This window comes from Squalius cephalus (assembly GCF_949319135.1).
Source record: "Squalius cephalus genome assembly, chromosome: 3".
Lineage (NCBI taxonomy): Eukaryota > Metazoa > Chordata > Actinopteri > Cypriniformes > Leuciscidae > Squalius > Squalius cephalus.
In genome coordinates, this window is record NC_137124.1 from 1,967,675 (window position 1) to 1,993,382 (window position 25,708).

At 39.4% G+C, this 25,708-nt stretch overlaps 1 protein-coding gene across 2 annotated transcripts in view; it reads left to right on the forward strand.

Moving 5' to 3' along the window:
• The window catches only part of khnyn (KH and NYN domain containing), a 26,352-nt gene extending 2,851 nt beyond the window's left edge, over positions 1 to 23,501 (forward strand). For both annotated transcript variants that reach the window (XM_079865912.1, XM_079865911.1), the window contains exons 2-9: positions 1,090 to 1,312; positions 2,620 to 2,754; positions 4,450 to 5,792; positions 7,239 to 7,369; positions 8,490 to 8,586; positions 9,742 to 9,849; positions 12,958 to 13,059; positions 21,212 to 23,501. In XM_079865912.1, the coding sequence (XP_079722038.1) occupies positions 1,100 to 1,312; positions 2,620 to 2,754; positions 4,450 to 5,792; positions 7,239 to 7,369; positions 8,490 to 8,586; positions 9,742 to 9,849; positions 12,958 to 13,059; positions 21,212 to 21,500 (2,418 nt within the window). In that variant the 5' untranslated portion in view covers positions 1,090 to 1,099 and the 3' untranslated portion in view covers positions 21,501 to 23,501. The remainder of the gene's footprint in view (positions 1 to 1,089; positions 1,313 to 2,619; positions 2,755 to 4,449; positions 5,793 to 7,238; positions 7,370 to 8,489; positions 8,587 to 9,741; positions 9,850 to 12,957; positions 13,060 to 21,211) is intronic.
• Positions 23,502 to 25,708: the final 2,207 nt, after the last annotated feature.

Genomic DNA, 25,708 nt, shown 5'->3' on the forward strand with positions numbered 1-25,708 from the left:
AAAAAGTGTCAATTTTGAAACAAGTACTCTATATTCAGTTACTTTTGTATTTGGGCTTAAAGTGCTTAATTTGTTTAGTGACATTTAATCTTTTGAAAGGCCCTTTTGTTCGAGTCCATAAGCAGAACTTGATGTTTCCAGGGTTGTTCTGACTCATGATCACTGATTCACTGATGCTCTTGTATGTAAAGTATAAACTGATGCGGTTCCCGTGTCTCCGTCAGTGAGTGGATCATGGCTCTCTCAGGCATGATATTATATATAGGCTATATATAATGTGCTGTCAGATCGATTAATCGCGATAAAGCACATCTAACATACAAGTTTGTAAATATAGGCCTATGTGTGTTTGTGTACGTGTGCATGTGTTTGTTTATATATATATATACACACATATATATATTAAATCAACTAGTCTTTTAAAACTGTGTTTTGGCAATATATTTAAATATATATATTAATAAAATATATTTAAAACGTTGTTTTGGCAATATATATACATAGTGTAAAATATAGATATATAATATACATTTTAATTTAGTTGAATAATTGAATAACCTATGACAGAATTTTTTTTAACAAAATTGATTTGACAGCACTTTATATATATATATAGGGTACATTGACAAATTATGACATAAAAAGTCAAAATGATGACTATATTTATTACATTATGACATTAAAAAGTGGAAATTCTGAATTAAACAAGTCTTTTTGAGACTTTTCAATTCTGTCATATACTGTTCAGAAACAAGTACTCTATATTCCTATTGTACTTGGGCTTAAAGTGCTAATGTTGCTACTTTAGTGGCACTTTAGTTCGAGTCCATAAGCAGAAATTGATATTTCCAGGGTTGTTCTGACTGATGATCACTGAATTACTGATGCTCTTGATTGACCCTACTGTAAAGTACTACCATGGTTTCTATTATATATTTATATTTATATAGGGTGAGTTGACAAAATATTACATAAAAGGCCAAATTTATGACTTAGTTTGAAAGGCCCTTTAGTTCGAGTCCATAAGCAGAACTCGATGTTTCCAGTGTTGTTCTGATTCACTGATGCTGATCCTCATGTCTCCCTCAGTGAGTGTGTGATGGCTCTGGAGGAGTGTGTGTCCCGTGTGCGTGTGGAGGATGAGTTCACCTGTGCAGGTGTGCTGGGGGGGGCCCTGCAGGCACTGAGACCCTCGGTGGAGCGAGTGTTCGGGGTCACGCTGGTCATCGGAGCAGAAGAAGAAGAGTCGGCTCAGAGCGGTCTCATCTGGCTCCAGCTGAGCGGATCGGCACCAGATGTGGAGGCGGCAAAGGTGTCGGCAAAGATCTATCTATCTATCTATCTATCTGTCTACCTATCTATCTATCTATCTATCTATCTATCTATCTATCTATCTATCTATCTATCTATCTATCTATCTATCTATCTATCTATCTATCTATCTATCTATCTATCTATCTATCTACCTACCTACCTACCTACCTACCTACCTACCTACCTACCTACCTACCTACCTACCTACCTACCTACCTACCTACCTACCTACCTACCTACCTACCTACCTACCTACCTACCTACCTACCTACCTACCTACCTATCTATCTATCTATCTATCATGTCAGTGTTGATTACAGCACTTTACCCTCATCCTTCCCTCGTGGGTCAAAATGACATGAAGCCCTGAAATTATACTTAATTTATTTTATTATTTTATATATATTATTATTTTTGTCCAGAAAGCTTATTTTAGTTCATTTTGCTAACATTTTTTCAATTTTTTAATGATATTTTTAGTTATTTTTTTATTTTATTTACCTTTAAATTACTAGATTTGATCAATAAGTAATAAATAAATAATAATTTAAGAACATTCCTCACATTCTTTCAACTTAAATTCAAAATAACTCATAATTTCATGCATAACCCTTTTAATTCAGCTCAAAATATCTTACATTGTGTGTCTTTGCCGACCTCTTGTGGAAAAATAATAATATAAGATGATATTTCATGACTCTAGATGGGCTTATAGCTCTATATGGAGTAAACGAGCTGTTCCTCTGGGTTATAAAGTCAGTTTCTCTTCAGTATGTATTCAGATACACATGTAGACATTATACAATAATTTTTTGGTAAAGTTTTAGCATTTTTAGTTTGGATTTTGAGCATTTTTAGGTTTTTCTATGTGTACTGAAGCATTCCTCACATGCCATTCATTCCTAAGGGGGTCAGATTGACCCGAGAGTGGGGGATTTGTTACTTTTTAAATTTTAACCACAAAACTCCTCAAATCCATTTAATTTTTTTTTTTTTCCATGTGTGTATTTGTGGTTCAAGTGTGACAAAAGCCCTGTCTGATGAACACTCAATTTTTAATTTTTAATTTAAAAAAATGAAAGCAAATTTTTTTTACTAAAAATGTAAAAAAAAATCCTCCGGGTCAAAATGACCTGTAACTGCCATCGATCTACAGTCAGAAAGTTTCTAACTAACTTGAGGCTTCAATGTAAGATCAGTTCAGAGCCCATAATTGACCCTACTGTAAAGTGCGACCATGTTTTCTATTATTGCTGTTGTGTGAATTGTTGATTTACTCGCCTTGTGTGTTAATGCGACTCTTAGATTTTCGTGAAAGGTGTCGTCAATCAGGAAGCTCAACAAGAGTTCCAGTTTCCCGAAGTGCTTCACTGTGTGTTCTGTGGTGCCAAAGGGCTGTTTATGGACTGCCTGACTAAAAATACCTCTGCGCATATAGTGGTAAGTGAAAATATCATGTACTCCAATGCATTATTTTATGTTTCGTTATCAGTATTTTGTCTTACTGTCCTGAGAAATATCTAATCATCCTTGAAACAAGATAAACTTCCCTGGAGAAACAAAATAAAAATGCATAACTTGCTAGATGAAGGTTAACTGCGAAACAAAATAAAAGTAGCATAATATGTTCAAGTTTTTGTCTTAATAAATGACGTGCATGGAAAGTGTAAATTTGGAAAACGTAAAAACACTTAAGGTTTTAGTGTCCCCTAAATATCTAAGTAACAAGATAGCGGTTACCTGAGAAACAGAACAAAATGCCAGATAAATGTTTCAAAACAAAAATTATGGATGTACGATATATCGGCCACCACATCGGTATCGGCTGATATATGTTCATTTTTAATGTTGTCGTTATCGGCCCGATAAGAACATTTCTCTGATATATTAAAGCTGATAAATAATGTATTATTTCCTTCAGCTGAGACTCTTCAGATGCGCACTGTTCAACATGATGGGTTTGAATCGCTTGAAATATGATTGGAATCACTTTAAAAAAGGAAAATACAGTAAAGTAGTGCAAGTCTGTCATATCGGCGACATAAAACTATCATGAGAACACTATAATTGTGTGTTTGGGACATAGTGAGACTTTTGTTTTTGTAATCAGGCTCTCAAAAATTATATAAAAATGTGGATTTAGATTTATCTGCAAGTATATCGGTTATGGGCTTTCAATTATAAAGAATTACCAGTTATCGGTATCGGCCAAAATTTTCATATCGGTGCATCCCTAATAAAAATGCATACAGTACATAACATGCAAGATGAAGGTTATTTGAAAGGTTTCAAAATAAAATGCATGAAATGCAAGATAAAGTTTACCTGAGAAATAAAATTGAAATGTATACATACTAGGGGTGTAACAATCTATCATGTCAAAATATATCACAATACAAAAATACAACAATATGTATCATGGTAAGTGACAGTATGTATCGTGTACAATTCACCCAAAATGAAAATGAACGTTTACAGAGTTTAGTGCCAGTACTACATTAAACTACTGTATATAATGTTGAATATAATGTATAATAATGCAATGGGGGAATATTTGTTGGTTCTGATAATGCCAAATGTCTTATATTACCAGTAAAAGTGGCCTACATTATTTAAATATATCTAGTCAGTGACAGAGTACAAGTACAAGAGAGACAAGCATATTCATCTACAAAACTTCTGTATTTTCAAACTCAGAATCATGAATATTATTATATTATTCATCATTGCCCTGTGCATTACCAGCACCAAGTCACCTTGTTAACCTTTTCCCATATGTCTTGGGAGTATCGCAATAATTTCGTACCGTTAGTTGAGTATCGTGACATGAGGGTATCGTTACACTCCTAATACATACTAATTTGCCCGTGAATATGCTCTTGAATTGCTTACTGCATCACTAATAAAAATGCATACAGGACTAATGAATAACATGCTAGATGAAGGTTATCTGAAAGGTTGTGAAATAAAATGCATGAAATGCAAGATAAAGTTTACCTGAGATACAAAATTAAAATGCATACTAATTTGCTGTGACTATGCTCTTGAATTGCTTACTGTCCCATAGTAAATCCTGTTGTGTAGTAATAATGATCCCGTTCTGTTCGTTAAACCTGTCTCTAAACCCTCCTGCAGCTGGGATCCCAAGGCTTTCTCCTCATAACCGGACTGGCAGAACCTGTGGTGAAAGCCTACTCATTTATCACAGACCTGGTGGAGAAATACAGGAGTAGCCAGGGACGGCGTGCCGAGACCGGGATCGGGATAGCGGGAGAATCCCTGGAGTCGCGTCGGGCCTTCAAGTCCCTGGTTGAGAATCTGGAGGACCGGCACACCCTCGACCTGCTGGTGTTACCGGTGATGGTGAAGGAGGCTCTGCTGGACCTGGTGAAGCAGTCCGGATTGGACTCGTATGTAAAGCCGCACCAGGAAGGTCTAATCCCATTGGAAGCCAATGGACCATTAGCGGTGCAGAGAAGCGTTTATAATCATACAGCAGAAAACTCACATTCCCAGCATCCGCAATCTGCTTATGACAGGATTATCAGCACGGATGATTTCAGAAATGAATCCCACAGTCCGTTTCCCCAAGGCTTTACCCTCGACTCACCTGAGTCTCCAGAACCAGAACCTGAATCCGAGACTCCTGCTGTTCCGTCGTCCGCGAGAAACAAAGAGGAGTTCGAGCACCTTCTCAAGTTCTTCAGCGCCATGGGATTCACCGAAGAGGTTGTGCACGACGTTCTGGCCCGAACCGGCCCTAAAGAAGCGTCACAGCTTCTGGATTTGATTCAACAGGAGCACGACAAAACTAACCAGCGGAAGAATAAAGACAATGCGGTTGGCGAAACGCACGAGGCCACTGAAGTGGGAGAGGAGAATGCTAAAGAGGAAGACTTCGTCTTGGGGGTGTTGAAGAAGGCGGCGGCCACTTGTGGATACACTGAGGACAGAGTAATGGAAGTGTATGGCAATCTACCCGAGCTCAAGCCACACGAGCTGCTCATGCAACTGCAGAAACAAGAGGTCGCCGAACACGCGATTGGGACGAGAAATGGTGGAAAGCGAGCTGATTGGACGATTGAGACGAATCCAGTGGCAGATTTTGAAAAAGTCGATTCTGGGAGCAGAAACGGAGCGACAAAGCTAGGCATGTCCAAACCGTTAAGCGTTCCCTCCGTGAGAGGCCCGCCAATGACTACATACGCCTTCGAAACCTTGAACCCCGACGCACAGCCAGGGAATCTGCCGGCACAATCGCCTCCACGGAGGATCAAACCAAACACGGATCTCGGTTTCCCAAATCTCTCCAATCACGTCATCGCGCCCAAACCGAGAGCGTCGGAGACGTCTGTGGTCACAGGACCTCAGCGGTTCCTCGAGAGCCTGAAGACGCCATTCAAACTGCAGCTGTCGGACGAGCCTGGCGACCCCATGCTGCGTCAGGTCATCATCGACGGCAGCAATGTTGCAATGAGGTAGGCTTGCTACGATAGTCTATATTTATATATAGTCGGATAAATAAAATCATTTAGTTCAGTTAGAACAGACACTACAATTAAAAACTGAATGGTGTCTGCTTAATAAACCGTGAGCTGAACGAGAGTCGCAGCACAGATCAGCAGCAGGAGACACGAGAGCGAAGAACTGACTGACTGATGACGGCGGAATATTTGGTGTCAAAGTGAAATGTATTTTAAGCGAATTTGTCATTGCACTGTTTTGTTGGTGTGTTTTTCATTAAGAATAATAGGCTAATGAACTCACCACTCACCCGAATTGGCGCTAATTTGAAAGCGAAACTAAAATGCGCACAGCCGCAACATTTTACTTTCGCTTTTAAATTAGCGATTTAAAAGCCCTCGCCGGTGATACCGGTATTACCAGTGTTGTCACACGCTGGGAAAATATCCTCACCGCCACATCCCTAAATGAGATAACTAGATGATATTTGTGCTGACTGACTTAATATTAATTGATTAAATGTAAAAAATTTGACACATAAAATAAAATGCATTCATTTAGTTAGGTTAGAAAAATGCAATTATTCAAATCTAATTGGATGTATGCATTATATTTTATGTTAAATTCTTACATTTAATCAATAAATATTAATAAAAATAGATATTAAATTCCCCCTTTTATCCCTTAAAACTCATCTTTGATCACCAAAATGACATATTTAAACTTTTTTTCCTTGTAAAAAAATGTTTTAATACCTTAAAATATCTTGAATGTAACTCGACACCCTTGCCTCATTTAGTATGTGCGGTTCTATGAATATGCAAATGAGCCCCGCCTCCACTCACTCACTCAGCTCAGAGATCCACTGGTTGATGATCACACGTTGATCTGATTGGTTACAAGGTAGTTTGTGACGTCAGAAACACCAGCGATTTCAAAGCGTGTTTTTGAGACTGTCTTTGGTTCACTGCAGTTTTAAGGAGGAAATACTCAGCAATGCTGTCGACTTATGAATTTACACATGGTTTGTCTTAAAGCAGATTAAAAACACCACATAGACACATAAACAACATTAAAAGCTGGATTTTCACCACAGGGGGACTTTAAAACAATACTGCATATTCATAGAGCCTCGTATACTAAATGAGGCAAGGGTGCCGAGTTACATTCAAGATATTTTAAGGCATGAAGATGTTTAAATATGTAATTTTGGTGATCAAAGATGAGTTTTAAGGGATACAATTATTGACTACAAGGGGGACTTGCATGTAGGTGTGGTCGTACTGGAAATACAGAGGATGAACAGCGCTTTTGCAGTGATGAGAAGACATGATGGCATTATTGATAAGATAATTCTGAGCAGCTGATGATGTGTTTAGGGAGTAAATGTTTCAGTGTTTACTCACATGAACTAGGGAGTGAAATGAGCAGTGAAACTGTGTGAATGTGATCCTCCACAGTCACGGGTTGGGAGTGTTCTTCTCCTGTCGAGGCATCGCTCTGGCCGTTCAGCACTTCTGGGCAAGAGGACATCGAGAAATCACTGTGTTCATCCCTCAGTGGAGGCAGAAGTATAACTCCAAGACTAAAGGTGAGGCTCACTTTATGCCTCATTGACACCTTAAGGCTCGTTCACACCAAGAACTATACGTTTCTTGAGACAAAACGCGTTTTTCTGTTCCACTGCGCTTCTTTTCCAGTTGTTTTTCAATGTAAACACGTGCTAGGCTGAGGTCTTTGGGGCCTGTCGCTTTAAATGCACGGGCGCTTCAAAGTCAGGTGGATTCTGATTGGCTGTCAATATTTGTATTGTCCATCAGGGGTGTGTTTCCCGAAAGCATCGTTAGCCAACTATGGTCACAAGCGCCGTCGTTATCAGCAGTTTAACAAGTCTGTGTTTCCCGAAACCATCGTTCTAACGAACATTCGCAAACAGCATCGCAGAGTTGTGTGTTTGGAACGACAGATCTCGACCTGCGGTTTGAAGCAGTTTCTTGTTTGCATGACATGTGGACTCAATAAATCATTATTTTGAGGAATATAAGCAAGCTGACATTCAGTGCAATCTATATATTTTATTTAGAATACATACAAATGTCATTTACGTCTTTTAGTTTGTCAAGAGATTTAAAGCAGAGTTTTTGAAGAGTGCATGTGTGAACGAGCTCTAGTGTAAGAACGAGTCTATGATTGAATCTGGACACAAAGCAAAATAACTGAGAAAAATTAGAAATAGTCCTCAGATGCCTCAAACAGGTTTATTAAAAGTAGTTATGACATCATTAACCAACTTGGTGGATCGACCACTTTGCGATAATACGGTTTGTCGTGACTAGCTTGATTTCTTCAATGATGCATCGTATTGTGATAGTTGAGCAGCGAGTTACAGCGCTGTGCGGGAAACACACTTCCAGCGATATCGTTCCTCTATGCCTTTACCGTAATAGTGGTGTGGGGCTTCCCTGTTCTCAATGACCAGTAAAACATTATAGTTAAAGTTACCATTAATGGTTGCAGAAAGAAGCTTGTGACCGCCACCTGCTGGTCATGCAAGGAAAGCACAGCCCAAATGTGCAAACAAGCCCATTGAAGATGTTTTCATGAAAGTGTCATTTATTAAATGCGATCTACATGATTAAATGCTATTTAATATGCTGTGCTGGGCAAACAAGGTCAGTCTTGTATTATTTTGTGTGCTCTGTTTCCTGTAGAGAAGCATTACCTGACTGACCTGCATGATCTGGGTTTCGTCTCATACACTCCCTCCAGAGAGGTCGAGGGCAAGAGAATCAACTCCTACGACGACCGGTAACTCCTCATCTCATCTCAGACCAACACTGTTCCAGAGGGACCATTTCTCTCTTCTGCAAAACATGGAAGAAGATATTTTGAGAAATGAATATTTTGAGATGTATATATCAAATTTTTGAGAAAATTCTCAAATTTTCATATTTTGAGAAATTAACATATCAGAATATTCTCTTTTGTGTTAGTTATAGAGGTTTGAATGAGTAAATGATGACAGAAATACATTCGTTCAAAATCAAAGATCATCTGTAATATTATCTGACAATTTAGTTGATGTTCAAACTACAACTATCAGTTTTATCATCAGAATTTAAGTTCTTGTGTTTTTCTTGTCATGATCTCCATCATTTAAGAAGACCTGAAATATTTAGGCCTAAATTTTAAATATATGAATTTGAATTGCATATAAAATATCCATGCATTTGGATAACACAGTTTTAACATAACACACTAATAAACGTAATGTCAGTCAAACATAAATGAACAGATTTCTGCTCTCAAAAAAAGTTTTATTAATTATCTGAATTTATCGGATAAATTCAATCCCCTACGATCAGCATAAATCTGTCCATTGTAAAAACAATTAGATTTTTTATGAATATGGTTAAAATATGACTAGCTGTGAAACAAGCAATATTCAGTCAGTTTTAAAACGTATGAGATTGAAGTAAACTGGATTTATTGATGATAAATGTATAAACCTGGTTATTGTATATTTAAAACGTTCAGTTTATTAGCACTATTACAGAAATATGACCTGTACATACATGTAAAAAAAAAAATTGACTGACAAGTTTTTTATTTTATTAGATTATATTAATTTTCAGACTATAAAAAAAATTGAATTGTTTTCACAATAATTTATACTGATTTAAGCAATTTTGATGAATCCACTTTGAAAATTATTTAAATAAAATCAAAGCAAATAGTTAATGATAAACTATGCCATGAAATCTGATCAGTTTCAATTATGTTCGGCTGACAAATATGCTTTGCATTAAGTTTATTAGTTTATGTAACTGTGTAATTCAAACGGAAGGACATTGTATATGCAATTCAAGCGCACAAATCTTACATTTATGCCTGAATATATGTTTTGAGTGGCAGCTGTGATGAAACGCTGATTTCTCCAGATGACGAGTGATTGTTCTTCAGGTTCATGCTGGCGCTGGCGCAGAAGACGAGCGGAGTGATCGTGACGAACGACAACCTGCGGGATCTAGTGGACGAATCGCCGGCGTGGAGAGACATCATAAAGAAGAGGTATAACTGACATTCATTTATCTTCATAACTCATGTGTAAAGCGAGGTATTTCAGACAGAGGTGTATTTCTGCTGCCTTCCTTCTGAAACAGTCACATTTAAAGAGTTATCCTGAATTATCAGTGGCTTAAAGTGCCCCTGTTGTGCTATTATTAAGACTCATGTTTATGTCAATGAGTCTCTTACAACAGGTTCACATTCATCCAGGTCAAAAACACTCTTATAATATCCATATATTTCCTCTCAGTGTCTGAAACGCTTCGTTCAAAGATTCAGTCTCTCTAAGCCCCTCCTCTCTGAGAGCTGCTCTGCTGTGATTGGTCAGAAAGCAAATCATAAAGCATTATCATATCTGAACCTCAGCTCTTGATCTCAGTGATACGAACAGTGACGATGGCGTGGGTTTCACCGTATCAATCTCAGAAAACAGCGTCTTCTCCACATGAACAACACGAACCAAACTCTTCCAGTCTCAGATACACTACAGTGTTTGAGGGCGGGGCTAAGGCACGCTGTTCAGCCAATCGGGTGACATTATGCAAATTAGGGTAACACTATATTTTACGGTGTCCTTATTACATATTTTACATGTAACAGTAAATTATGCATAATTACACGCAACTAACCCTCACCAAGCCCTAATCCTACCCTAACCCTGTAGTAAGTACATGTAGTTGCTTAATATTACTCAGTACTTAATATATAATTACACTGTAACAACGACACCTTAAAATAAAGTGTAACCCAGATTAGTTACAATCCTTCAGCAGAAGTGAGACTGAATTACTGACGACTCGTTTCAGTTCAGAATCAACTCTTTCTTTCAGGAGACAAAAACTACATTCACACACAGCTCTGTTACACACACACACACAGATCTGTTACACACACACACAGCTCTGTTACACACACACACAGCTCTGTTACACACACACACAGCTCTATTACACACACACACAGCTCTGTTACACACACAGCTCTATTACACACACACACACAGCTCTATTACACACACACACACAGCTCTATTACACACACACACAGCTCTATTACACACACACACACACACAGCTCTGTTACACACACACACACAGATCTGTTACACACACACACAGCTCTGTTACACACACACACAGCTCTGTTACACACACACAGAGCTCTGTTACACACACACACAGCTCTATTACACACACACACAGCTCTGTTACACACACAGCTCTATTACACACACACACACAGCTCTATTACACACACACACACAGCTCTATTACACACACACACAGCTCTATTACACACACACACACAGCTCTGTTACACACACACAGCTCTATCACACACAGCTCTATTACACACAGCTCTATCACACACACACACACACACAAACACACACACACAGCTCTGTTACACACACACACACAGCTCTGTTACACACACACACACACAGCTCTGTTACACACACACAGCTCTGTTACACACACACAGCTCTATTACACACACACACAGCTCTGTTACACACACAGCTCTATTACACACACACACACAGCTCTATTACACACACACACAGCTCTGTTACACACACACAGCTCTATCACACACAGCTCTATTACACACAGCTCTATCACACACACACACAAACACACACACACAGCTCTGTTACACACATCTCTATTACACACAGCTCTATCACACACACACACACACACACACACACACACACACACACACACACACACACACACAGCTCTGTTACACACATCTCTATTACACACACACAGCTCTATCACACACAGCTCTATTACACACACACACACACACACACACACAGCTCTGTTACACACATCTCTATTACACACACACAGCTCTATCACACACAGCTCTATTACACACAGCTCTATCACACACACACACACACACACACACACACACACACACACAGCTCTGTTACACACATCTCTATCACACACAGCTCTATCACACACACACACAGCTCTATCACACACACACACACACACACACACACACACACACACAGCTCTGTTACACACATCTCTATTACACACAGCTCTATCACACACACACACAGCTCTATCACACACACACACAGCTCTATCACACACACACACACAGCTCTGTCACACACAGCTCTATTACACACACACACACACACACACACACACACACACACACAGCTCTGTTACACACATCTCTATTACACACAGCTCTATCACACACACACACACACACACACACACACACACACACACAGCTCTGTTACACACATCTCTATTACACACACACAGCTCTATCACACACAGCTCTATTACACACACACACACACACACACACACACAGCTCTGTTACACACATCTCTATTACACACACACAGCTCTATCACACACAGCTCTATTACACACACACACACACACACACACACACACACACAGCTCTGTTACACACATCTCTATTACACACACACAGCTCTATCACACACAGCTCTATTACACACAGCTCTATCACACACACACACACACACACACACACACACACACTCACACAGCTCTGTTACACACATCTCTATCACACACAGCTCTATCACACACACACACACACACACACACACACAGCTCTATTACACTCACACAGCTCTATCACACACAGCTCTATTACACACAGCTCTATCACACACACACACACACACACATACACACAGCTCTGTTACACACATCTCTATTACACACAGCTCTATCACACACACACACAGCTCTATCACACACACACACACACACAGCTCTGTCACACACAGCTCTATTACACACACACACACACACACACACACACACACACACAGCTCTGTTACACACATCTCTATTACACACAGCTCTATCACACACACACACACACACACACACACACAGCTCTGTCACACACAGCTCTATCACACACACACACACACACACACACACACACACACACACAGCTCTGTTACACACATCTCTATTACACACAGCTCTATCACACACACACACAGCTCTGTCACACACACACACACACACACACACAGCTCTGTCACACACAGTTATGCTCATCAGTGATTGGCTTGTGTGTCAGTTTGCTCCAGTACGTGTTTGCTGGAGACCTCTTCATGTTGCCTGATGATCCTCTGGGCCGTGGCGGACCGCACCTGAGAGACTTCCTGCACAAACACAACAGGTAATCCTCGCTTCGACTGAGAAATCTGTGTTTGTCATGATACACACGACTGCCCAACACTGAGAGATTACTAAATGTGTCTGAGAGAGTCTCTTCTGCTCACTAAAGCTGCGTTCATCAGATCAGAAATACAGTAAAACAGTGGAATATTATTATAATGTAAATCATCTGTTCTCTATGTGAATATACAGTAAAGTGTAATTTATTCCTGTGATCAAAGCTGAATGTTCAGCATCATTACTCCAGTCTTCAGTGTCACACGATCCTCCAGAAATCACTCTAATATGAGGATCTGATGATCAACAAACATTTATGATTATTATCAGTGTTGAAAACAGTTCATATTTCTGTGGAAACTGATGCATTTTATTTTTCAGGATTCTTAGATGAATAGAAAAGTTCAAAAGAACAGCATTTATTTGAAACAGAATCATTTGTAACATTATAAATGTCTTTACTGTCACTTTTGATCAGTTTAATGTGTCCTTGATGAATAGAAGCATTCATTTATTTTAGAAATCTTACTAAACCCAAACTTTTGAATGGTATTGTACATAATTTGTTTTTGAAACAATAACGAAATATTCATAGTTTATTGTTTTTATACACACTCATAATCAGTAATATCAATTGCCATTACATTTAGGCAAAGTTTGCATTAAATAATGAGTGTTGTTTTTTCTGATAAACACAGCGCCGTTATGTGGAGATCCACCAAACGATGCCATTTATTTGTAAACCGCATTTTAAAATATGAAAGCAACGATAAACTTCATTTTCATTTCATGCTAGTGTTCTCTAAATTTAGAAAAAAATGACTTTTAGCAGATATTCATGATCTTCACAGTCTTGAGTTTGCTTGGGTTTCTTCAGTCTTCCTCTTATAGGAAAGCAAACCCAAGACTATTGTTAATATCTTTTTTTTTTATTTAATCAGGGACAGTACACATTAATAGATCGTAAAATGCGCCAGATTCAGCCAACGCTGGCTATTTTTCATCCGTTCTCCCTTTTGCAGGGTGATGTTAAGGACAAACTCAAGACAACACAAAACTACCATACCAGAATATCTATAAATGTTCACAGTTTTGATTCAGCATTAACCATATTTTCAGCTGTTTTCAGAAAGCTTTTTTTGTTTAATTCTTTCAGTCAGCAACCAGCTCGTGTATATATGACCGTCCTGTTATCAGATCAATACCAGCTCGTGTATATATGACCGTCCTGTTATCTGATCAATACCAGCTCGTGTATATATGACCGTCCTGTTATCTGATCAATACCAGCTCGTGTATATATGACCGTCCTGTTATCATTACCAGCTCGTGTATATATGACCGTCCTGTTATCATTACCAGCTCGTGTATATATGACCGTCCTGTTATCATTACCAGCTCGTGTATATATGACCGTCCTGTTATCATTACCAGCTCGTGTATATATGACCGTCCTGTTATCATTACCAGCTCGTGTATATATGACCGTCCTGTTATCAATACCAGCTCGTGAATATATGACCGTCCTGTTATCAATACCAGCTCGTGTATATATGACCGTCCTGTTATCATTACCAGCTCGTGTATATATGACCGTCCTGTTATCATTACCAGCTCGTGTATATATGACCGTCCTGTTATCATTACCAGCTCGTGTATATATGACCGTCCTGTTATCATTACCAGCTCGTGTATATATGACCGTCCTGTTATCATTACCAGCTCGTGTATATATGACCGTCCTGTTATCATTACCAGCTCGTGTATATATGACCGTCCTGTTATCATTACCAGCTCGTGTATATATGACCGTCCTGTTATCATTACCAGCTCGTGTATATATGACCGTCCTGTTATCATTACCAGCTCGTGTATATATGACCGTCCTGTTATCATTACCAGCTCGTGAATATATGACCGTCCTGTTATCATTACCAGCTCGTGTATATATGACCGTCCTGTTATCATTACCAGCTCGTGTATATATGACCGTCCTGTTATCATTACCAGCTCGTGTATATATGACCGTCCTGTTATCATTACCAGCTCGTGTATATATGACCGTCCTGTTATCATCACCAGCTCGTGTATATATGACCGTCCTGTTATCATTACCAGCTCGTGTATATATGACCGTCCTGTTATCATTACCAGCTCGTGTATATATGACCGTCCTGTTATCATTACCAGCTCGTGTATATATGACCGTCCTGTTATCATTACCAGCTCGTGTATATATGACCGTCCTGTTATCATTACCAGCTCGTGTATATATGACCGTCCTGTTATCATTACCAGCTCGTGAATATATGACCGTCCTGTTATCATTACCAGCTCGTGTATATATGACCGTCCTGTTATCATTACCAGCTCGTGTATATATGACCGTCCTGTTATCATTACCAGCTCGTGTATATATGACCGTCCTGTTATCATTACCAGCTCGTGTATATATGACCGTCCTGTTATCATTACCAGCTCGTGTATATATGACCGTCCTGTTATCATTACCAGCTCGTGTATATATGACCGTCCTGTTATCATTACCAGCTCGTGTATATATGACCGTCCTGTTATCATTACCAGCTCGTGAATATATGACCGTCCTGTTATCATTACCAGCTCGTGTATATATGACCGTCCTGTTATCATTACCAGCTCGTGTATATATGACCGTCCTGTTATCATTACCAGCTCGTGTATATATGACCATCCTGTTATCATTACCAGCTCGTGTATATATGACCGTCCTGTTATCATCACCAGCTCGTGTATATATGACCGTCCTGTTATCATCACCAGCTCGTGTATATATGACCGTCCTGTTATCATTACCAGCTCGTGTATATATGACCGTCCTGTTATCATTACCAGCTCGTGTATATATGACCGTCCTGTTATCATTACCAGCTCGTGTATATATGACCGTCCTGTTATCATTACCAGCTCGTGTATATATGACCGTCCTGTTATCATTACCAGCTCGTGAATATATGACCGTCCTGTTATCATTACCAGCTCGTGTATATATGACCGTCCTGTTATCATTACCAGCTCGTGTATATATGACCGTCCTGTTATCATCACCAGCTCGTGTATATATGACCGTCCTGTTATCATTACCAGCTCGTGTATATATGACCGTCCTGTTATCATCACCAGCTCGTGTATATATGACCGTCCTGTTATCATTACCAGCTCGTGTATATATGACCGTCCTGTTATCATTACCAGCTCGTGAATATATGACCGTCCTGTTATCATTACCAGCTTGTGTATATATGACCGTCCTGTTATCATTACCAGCTCGTGTATATATGACCGTCCTGTTATCAGATCAATACCAGCTCGTGTATATATGACCGTCCTGTTATCATTACCAGCTCGTGTATATATGACCGTCCTGTTATCATTACCAGCTCGTGAATATATGACCGTCCTGTTATCATTACCAGCTCGTGTATATATGACCGTCCTGTTATCATTACCAGCTCGTGTATATATGACCGTCCTGTTATCAGATCAATACCAGCTCGTGTATATATGACCGTCCTGTTATCATTACCAGCTCGTGTATATATGACCGTCCTGTTATCATTACCAGCTCGTGTATATATGACCGTCCTGTTATCAGATCAATACCAGCTCGTGTATATATGACCGTCCTGTTATCAGATCAATACCAGCTCGTGTATATATGACCGTCCTGTTATCATTACCAGCTCGTGTATATATGACCGTCCTGTTATCAGATCAATACCAGCTCGTGTATATATGACCGTCCTGTTATCATTACCAGCTCGTGTATATATGACCGTCCTGTTATCATTACCAGCTCGTGAATATATGACCGTCCTGTTATCATTACCAGCTCGTGTATATATGACCGTCCTGTTATCATTACCAGCTCGTGAATATATGACCGTCCTGTTATCATTACCAGCTCGTGTATATATGACCGTCCTGTTATCATTACCAGCTCGTGAATATATGACCGTCCTGTTATCATTACCAGCTCGTGAATATATGACCGTCCTGTTATCATTACCAGCTCGTGTATATATGACCGTCCTGTTATCATTACCAGCTCGTGTATATATGACCGTCCTGTTATCAGATCAATACCAGCTCGTGTATATATGACCGTCCTGTTATCATTACCAGCTCGTGTATATATGACCGTCCTGTTATCATTACCAGCTCGTGTATATATGACCGTCCTGTTATCATTACCAGCTCGTGTATATATGACCGTCCTGTTATCAGATCAATACCAGCTCGTGTGTATATATGACCGTCCTGTTATCATTACCAGCTCGTGTATATATGACCGTCCTGTTATCAGATCAATACCAGCTCGTGTATATATGACCGTCCTGTTATCATTACCAGCTCGTGTATATATGACCGTCCTGTTATCATTACCAGCTCGTGTATATATGACCGTCCTGTTATCAGATCAATACCAGCTCTTGTATATATGACCGTCCTGTTATCATTATCAGCTCGTGTATATATGACCGTCCTGTTATTACCAGCTCGTGAATATATGACCGTCCTGTTATCATTACCAGCTCGTGAATATATGACCGTCCTGTTATCATTACCAGCTCGTGTATATATGACCGTCCTGTTATCAGATCAATACCAGCTCGTGTATATATGACCGTCCTGTTATCATTACCAGCTCGTGTATATATGACCGTCCTGTTATCATTACCAGCTCATGTATATATGACCGTCCTGTTATCATTACCAGCTCGTGTATATATGACCGTCCTGTTATCAGATCAATACCAGCTCGTGTATATATGACCATCCTGTTATCATTACCAGCTCGTGTATATATGACCGTCCTGTTATCATTACCAGCTCGTGAATATATGACCGTCCTGTTATCATTACCAGCTCGTGTATATATGACCGTCCTGTTATCATTACCAGCTCGTGAATATATGACCGTCCTGTTATCATTACCAGCTCGTGTATATATGACCGTCCTGTTATCATTACCAGCTCGTGAATATATGACCGTCCTGTTATCATTACCAGCTCGTGTATATATGACCGTCCTGTTATCATTACCAGCTCGTGTATATATGACCGTCCTGTTATCATTACCAGCTCTTGAATATATGACCGTCCTGTTATCATTACCAGCTCGTGTATATATGACCGTCCTGTTATCATTACCAGCTCTTGTATATATGACCGTCCTGTTATCATTACCAGCTCGTGTATATATGACCGTCCTGTTATCATTACCAGCTCGTGAATATATGACCGTCCTGTTATCATTACCAGCTCGTGTATATATGACCGTCCTGTTATCATTACCAGCTCGTGTATATATGACCGTCCTGTTATCTGATCATTACCAGCTCGTGTATATATGACCGTCCTGTTATCATTACCAGCTCGTGTATATATGACCGTCCTGTTATCATTACCAGCTTGTGTATATATGAACGTCCTGTTATCTGATCATTACCAGCTCGTGTATATATGACTGTCCTGTTATCTGATCATTACCAGCTCGTGTATATATGACCGTCCTGTTATCTGATCATTACCAGCTCGTGTATATATGACCGTCCTGTTATCATTACCAGCTCGTGTATATATGACCATCCTGTTATCATTACCAGCTCGTGTATATATGACCGTCCTGTTATCTGATCATTACCAGCTCGTGTATATATGACCGTCCTGTTATCTGATCATTACCAGCTCGTGTATATATGACCGTCCTGTTATCATTACCAGCTCGTGTATATATGACCATCCTGTTATCATTACCAGCTCGTGAATATATGACCGTCCTGTTATCAATACCAGCTCGTGTATATATGACCGTCCTGTTATCAATACCAGCTTGTGTATATATGACCGTCCTGTTATCAATACCAGCTCGTGTATATATGACCGTCCTGTTATCTGATCATTACCAGCTCGTGTATATATGACCGTCCTGTTATCTGATCATTACCAGCTCGTGTATATATGACCGTCCTGTTATCTGATCATTACCAGCTCGTGTATATATGACCGTCCTGTTATCTGATCATTACCAGCTCGTGTATATATGACCGTCCTGTTATCTGATCATTACCAGCTTGTGTATATATGACCGTCCTGTTATCATTACCAGCTCATGTATATATGACCGTCCTGTTATCATTACCAGCTCGTGTATATATGACCATCCTGTTATCATTACCAGCTCGTGAATATATGACCGTCCTGTTATCAATACCAGCTCGTGTATATATGACCGTCCTGTTATCAATACCAGCTTGTGAATATATGACCGTCCTGTTATCAATACCAGCTCGTGAATATATGACCGTCCTGTTATCATTACCAGCTCGTGTATATATGACCGTCCTGTTATCATTACCAGCTCGTGTATATATGACCGTCCTGTTATCATTACCAGCTCGTGTATATATGACCGTCCTGTTATCATTACCAGCTCGTGTATATATGACCGTCCTGTTATCATTACCAGCTCGTGTATATATGACCGTCCTGTTATCATTACCAGCTCGTGTATATATGACCGTCCTGTTATCATTACCAGCTCGTGTATATATGACCGTCCTGTTATCATTACCAGCTTGTGTATATATGACCGTCCTGTTATCATTACCAGCTCGTGAATATATGACCGTCCTGTTATCATTACCAGCTCGTGAATATATGACCGTCCTGTTATCATTACCAGCTCGTGTATATATGACCGTCCTGTTATCATTACCAGCTCGTGAATATATGACCGTCCTGTTATCATTACCAGCTCGTGTATATATGACCGTCCTGTTATCATTACCAGCTCGTGTATATATGACCGTCCTGTTATCATTACCAGCTCTTGTATATATGACCGTCCTGTTATCATTACCAGCTCGTGTATATATGACCGTCCTGTTATCATTACCAGCTCGTGTATATATGACCGTCCTGTTATCATTACCAGCTCGTGAATATATGACCGTCCTGTTATCATTACCAGCTCGTGTATATATGACCGTCCTGTTATCATTACCAGCTCGTGTATATATGACCGTCCTGTTATCATTACCAGCTCTTGTATATATGACCGTCCTGTTATCATTACCAGCTCGTGTATATATGACCGTCCTGTTATCATTACCAGCTCGTGTATATATGACCGTCCTGTTATCATTACCAGCTCGTGTATATATGACCGTCCTGTTATCATTACCAGCTCGTGTATATATGACCGTCCTGTTATCATTACCAGCTTGTGAATATATGACCGTCCTGTTATCATTACCAGCTCGTGTATATATGACCGTCCTGTTATCATTACCAGCTCGTGTATATATGACCGTCCTGTTATCATTACCAGCTCGTGTATATATGACCGTCCTGTTATCATTACCAGCTCGTGTATATATGACCGTCCTGTTATCATTACCAGCTCGTGAATATATGACCGTCCTGTTATCATTACCAGCTCGTGTATATATGACCGTCCTGTTATCATTACCAGCTCGTGTATATATGACCGTCCTGTTATCAATACCAGCTCGTGTATATATGACCGTCCTGTTATCATTACCAGCTCTTGAATATATGACCGTCCTGTTATCATTACCAGCTCGTGTATATATGACCGTCCTGTTATCATTACCAGCTCGTGTATATATGACCGTCCTGTTATCAATACCAGCTCGTGTATATATGACCGTCCTGTTATCTGATCATTACCAGCTCGTGTATATATGACCGTCCTGTTATCATTACCAGCTCGTGTATATATGACCGTCCTGTTATCAGATCAATACCAGCTCGTGAATATATGACCGTCCTGTTATCATTACCAGCTCGTGAATATATGACCGTCCTGTTATCATTACCAGCTCGTGAATATATGACCGTCCTGTTATCATTACCAGCTCGTGTATATATGTTATCTGATAAACAGGGGGAGCAAGGCCAGTTAGAATCTTAAAAACAAGTATCAGATCAGCATATTGAATCATATGTTCCCAACTTAAATACTAACGTGATGAAAACTATTTGGCCTTTTTATCTAGGAGCTTGAGAGTGTGATATGTGACATGAGAAATGCCGTGCATGTTTTTGTCATGCAGTGTAAGATGTGTCTCTTGTTAATGTGTTCTCAGCGGTTCTCCTGTTCCTGGAAGCCACACGTTTGCTGGTTCCTCGTCCTCCTTCTCTCCATCACCCGCGCCCCGCGCTCACACCGAGCTCCTGCAGTACCGGGACCGGACCCCAGGGGGCAGAGGTCAGGAGGTCAGCGAGAGGTCAGTGGAGGAGACGCTGGCGCTCCAGCAGAGTTTACTGCCCATCTTCCCCGGTCAGGAGAGCGTGATCATCATGATCCTTCAGTGTCACCCGACGCTTCGAGACCTGGATCGAATCACGCACCTCGTGCTGGAGCAGCAGGAGTAATCACCGTCTCATAATGCCTTTTAAATCTTAATCATAATTTATACATTCATGAAGACACGTTTTTAAAGTGTACTTGTGCTTTTAGGAGACGTTTGTAATCTGTGCTACACTGAACCAGCAAGATAAACGCTTTAGAAATACACATTGTTAGTTAATGCATAAACTAATGTTAACCAATATTTCTACGGCGTTTATTAATCTTAGTTCATTTAAACATTATTCAAATCAAAAATGGACTTTATTAACATTAGTTAATGCACTGAACAAACAATGAACAATTATATTAGAGAAGATAAATGCTTTAGAAATATAACATACCAGTCCGGTAACACTTTATAATAAGTCATTTATAAGTGGTCATGTTTTGTAAATTAGTTAATCATTAACTAATCAATTTTAAACGACTTATAACTGAATATACAAAACATACATAAAATAATGAACATATCACTTATTAACCATTTATGAATGCATAGCGATGTTTCGTAAATAATTAGTTAATCATTAACTAATCACTTGTAAATGACTTGTAACGGAATTTACAAAACATACATAAAATGTTAGTATATCACTTGCTACTCATTGATAAATGCTTTGTAAATGATTAGTTCGTCGTTAACTAACCATTTATAAATGACTTACAACTGAACGTTATTATAAAGTGTTACCGCAAGTCCAAATAAGTGTTACCGTTATTTGAAATGTTGTTGATGACTATTTATTTTCACATGCTTCTTTCTTAAAGTAAGAATTAACGGGAAAAAAACAAAAATCTGAGTTTATTTTGAGCTGTTTTCTCTCAGGGACTGCGGGTGTAATTGAGCAATGCATGTTTACATTTTGTATTTTTATACTGATGTTCATTAACATGCAATGTCCCTATTAAATGAATTAAATACATAAAACGTGTTGTCAGTGAGTTTACAGGTAATCTACATAAAACAGACCAACAGTATTCCCCCGGCTATTCATTTATTGTTATATTTATTATTATTTTATGATTATGATATTCTTTGACAAACGAGGTGCTTGTTTGTTTAATTCTGACTGTTCTTTTACTGAATACTAATATATTATAAAAATAATTTCTAAATAACAAACTTACAGTTGCATTGACAAGAACCTGTTGGAGACAATTGAGTAAAATTAAGTAATATTTTACCTGTGTTTAATGTTAACTCCTTTTTTTCTTTTTTTTTTTTACTCTATTTCTTTTTTAGTTTACAAAACGTCCATCTAAAAGATCAATCAATCTATATTCCTGACACTTCTTATGTAAAAATGTGGATTATGAGTCTTAAAGATGCATGAAGGTATATTCAAATTACCAGACATTAAAATGCAACATGGAAAATTGTAAGTCCCCCTGTAGTCAATAACTGTATCCCTTACAACTCATCTTTGATCACCAAAATTATATATGTAAAAGTTTTTTCCTTGGAAACATTTTTTTATGCCTTAAAATATCTTGAATGTAACTTGACACCCTTGCCTCATTTAGTATTCACGGAGGTTCTATGAATATGCAAATGGGCCCGCCTCCACTCACTCACTCAGCTCAGAGATCCACTGGTTGACGATCACACGTTGATCTGATTGGTTACAAGGTAGTTTGTGACGTCAGAAACACCAGCGATTTCAAAGTGTGTTTTTGAGACTGTCTTTGGTTCACTGCAGTTTTAAGGAGGAAATACTCAGCAATGCTGTCGACTTATGAATTTACACATGGTTTGTCTTAAAGCAGATTAAAAACACCACATAGACACATAAACAACATTAAAAACTGGATTTTCTCCAGTGGAAATGGTCAGTGAATGTGGCTCCAAACAAACATCCCTCAGAGAGTGAAATTAGCCTTAAATTTAACAGCTGACAGATATTCAACATAATTCATGTGTGAGACAGTCAGTCTCAGTCTTATTACTCTTATTATTTTCAGAATAAAAATAAACGCTGTCTCGTCTGACTAATATTATTTTCTTGCAATAAAACCCAAGTATTTCATGATATGCTAGATGTTTTCTCAGTGTCTGATTGTCTCTTATGTTTGTCCTGTAATGCAACAACATCTAGATGGTTTTAAAGCATTCCTTCATCCTTGACCAGGCTTTCCTCTTCAGGGAACCGAGGTTCCAGTCGTAAACCGAGGCATTTTTGTTTGTATCAGGTATTGAGTTTATTAGTGTATAAACTAATATGTTTTTAAAGTTGTTGGTTTGTAAAGTCCACAGGAGCACAAATACTGAAACCTGTTTTGTCCTGGAAATAATCTTCAAATCTGAAATAAACTGAATATCGTCACCGTAACATTATCAGAAACTGTCACCTTTCTATTATTTTGACTGCATTTGTTTTAATCTTTTCATCTTTTTTATTCATCTTATATAATCACTTTACATAGTTTCCACGTGAATCTGGAGGAAGATTAACAGATTAAACCCAAAGTTTGAGGGTTTGATCTCAGAAACAAATGAGTCTGAACTTTGTGTCCCAGACTGAAGCACGATAAACAAATAATGCAAAACAAACACATTTACATTCACATTCACATTTATGCATTTGGCAGACACTTTTATCCAAAGCGACTTACGTTTGAATCTTTGCCGTTTTGGATCTTCCTGTCTTCGTCGTGTCTTCCTGGATTTCTGCACTCTTCACGGAATCATCAAGCACTTCACGAGGGATCACCACTGGATTACTGCACCTGTTACCACACCATCAGCGTTTGTGTCCGCCCACCTGTCTCGCTGTGCTGGCGTTCATCTGTGTGCTGTGTTTCTGACCATCTGTGTGTTTTCAATAAAGAGCGTTGTTGCATATACATCCTGTCTGTCATCCGTTACACAAGGTCACAAGGAGGTCCTACTCACCCTTAAGAGACTCCGACTCACCCTTGAGGGCCCCGACAGGACAGCTGTTCCAATATTATCGGAAGCAGCCACATTGACCCTGTAGACCCTGTAGTATCTTTATCCACATTGACCCTGTAGTATCTAGTAGCCACATGACCTCTGTAGGACATTTCATGGAAGGAGAGCTCGATTACATACAGAGAGGCTTTAAAGGAACACTTCGACTTTTTGGGACTTTAGCTTATTCACCGTATCCCCCAGAGTTAGATAAGTCCATACATACCTTTTTCATCTCCGTGCGTGCTTTAAGTCTGTTTGACGCACCCACCGCTAGCCTAGCTTAGCACAAAGACTGGATGTAAATGGCTACAGCTAGCATACTAATCCCAGTAAGTGACAAAATAATGCCAACATTTTCCTATTTACATGTTGTGATTTGTATAGTCACAGTGTGTGCAAATAACAAGGTCATATGAGACCCAGACATTTTTTAAACGTTTAAATACTGGGAACTATTTTTCTCAGAAGGCGAAGCACTGCTACTTCTGCGGAGTGATTAGCCCGAGAAGCGGCGTGGTGATGAGAAGAGAGTTCGCTCAGAGTTGGAGTAATAGAGTCAGCAATTACTAGATAGTAAATGCAAAGTTTACAATCATGGGTGTTCGCTGTATTGTAAGAGCTGCGACAATAAACAGGGGTTTATGAATGAATCAATGGCTACTTGCTCTGGATATAGATCCAAACACACCTGTAGACATCATCAAGCACTATCGCGTTTGCTCAGAACATTTCACTGAGGACGACTATTTTGAAAAAATGGAATTTGCCACACGGACCATGAAACGTGTGCTGAAGGATAACGTTACGGCCATCCCATCGATAATAAAGACAGGACAAAGTGGATCACCTGCGGCTGCGGTAAGTGTTCTGTTATGTGTTTAGATGACTAGCCTACTGTTACAGTGCCATTAGCTAGATGTAATGTAACCTTAGTGACACTAATGCATGAATAGGGTGCTCACTACTATTACAGTTGTACCCGGGCTCCATGAATCCCCTGTAATGTTATGGTGCGTTCACACCGGAATAGCGCGTCAGGCGCGAGTGATTTCAATGTTTCAAGTCAATGCAAAGACGCGTTACGTGCGTAAAAAAATGCCTGCGGCGCGAATGAGGCGTAGAGCGCGGCGCGGTAGACGCGAAAGTTTCAAGTTTTGAAACTTTCGCCTCTGACGCGCGTAAATTTCGCTTCAAACTTTTGTTTTTACGCGCGAATGGACACAAAGTGGTCAAGCGTATAACTAGACGCGGCAGGCGCGAATTTGACGCGCTATTCGCGTCTGGTGTGAACGCACA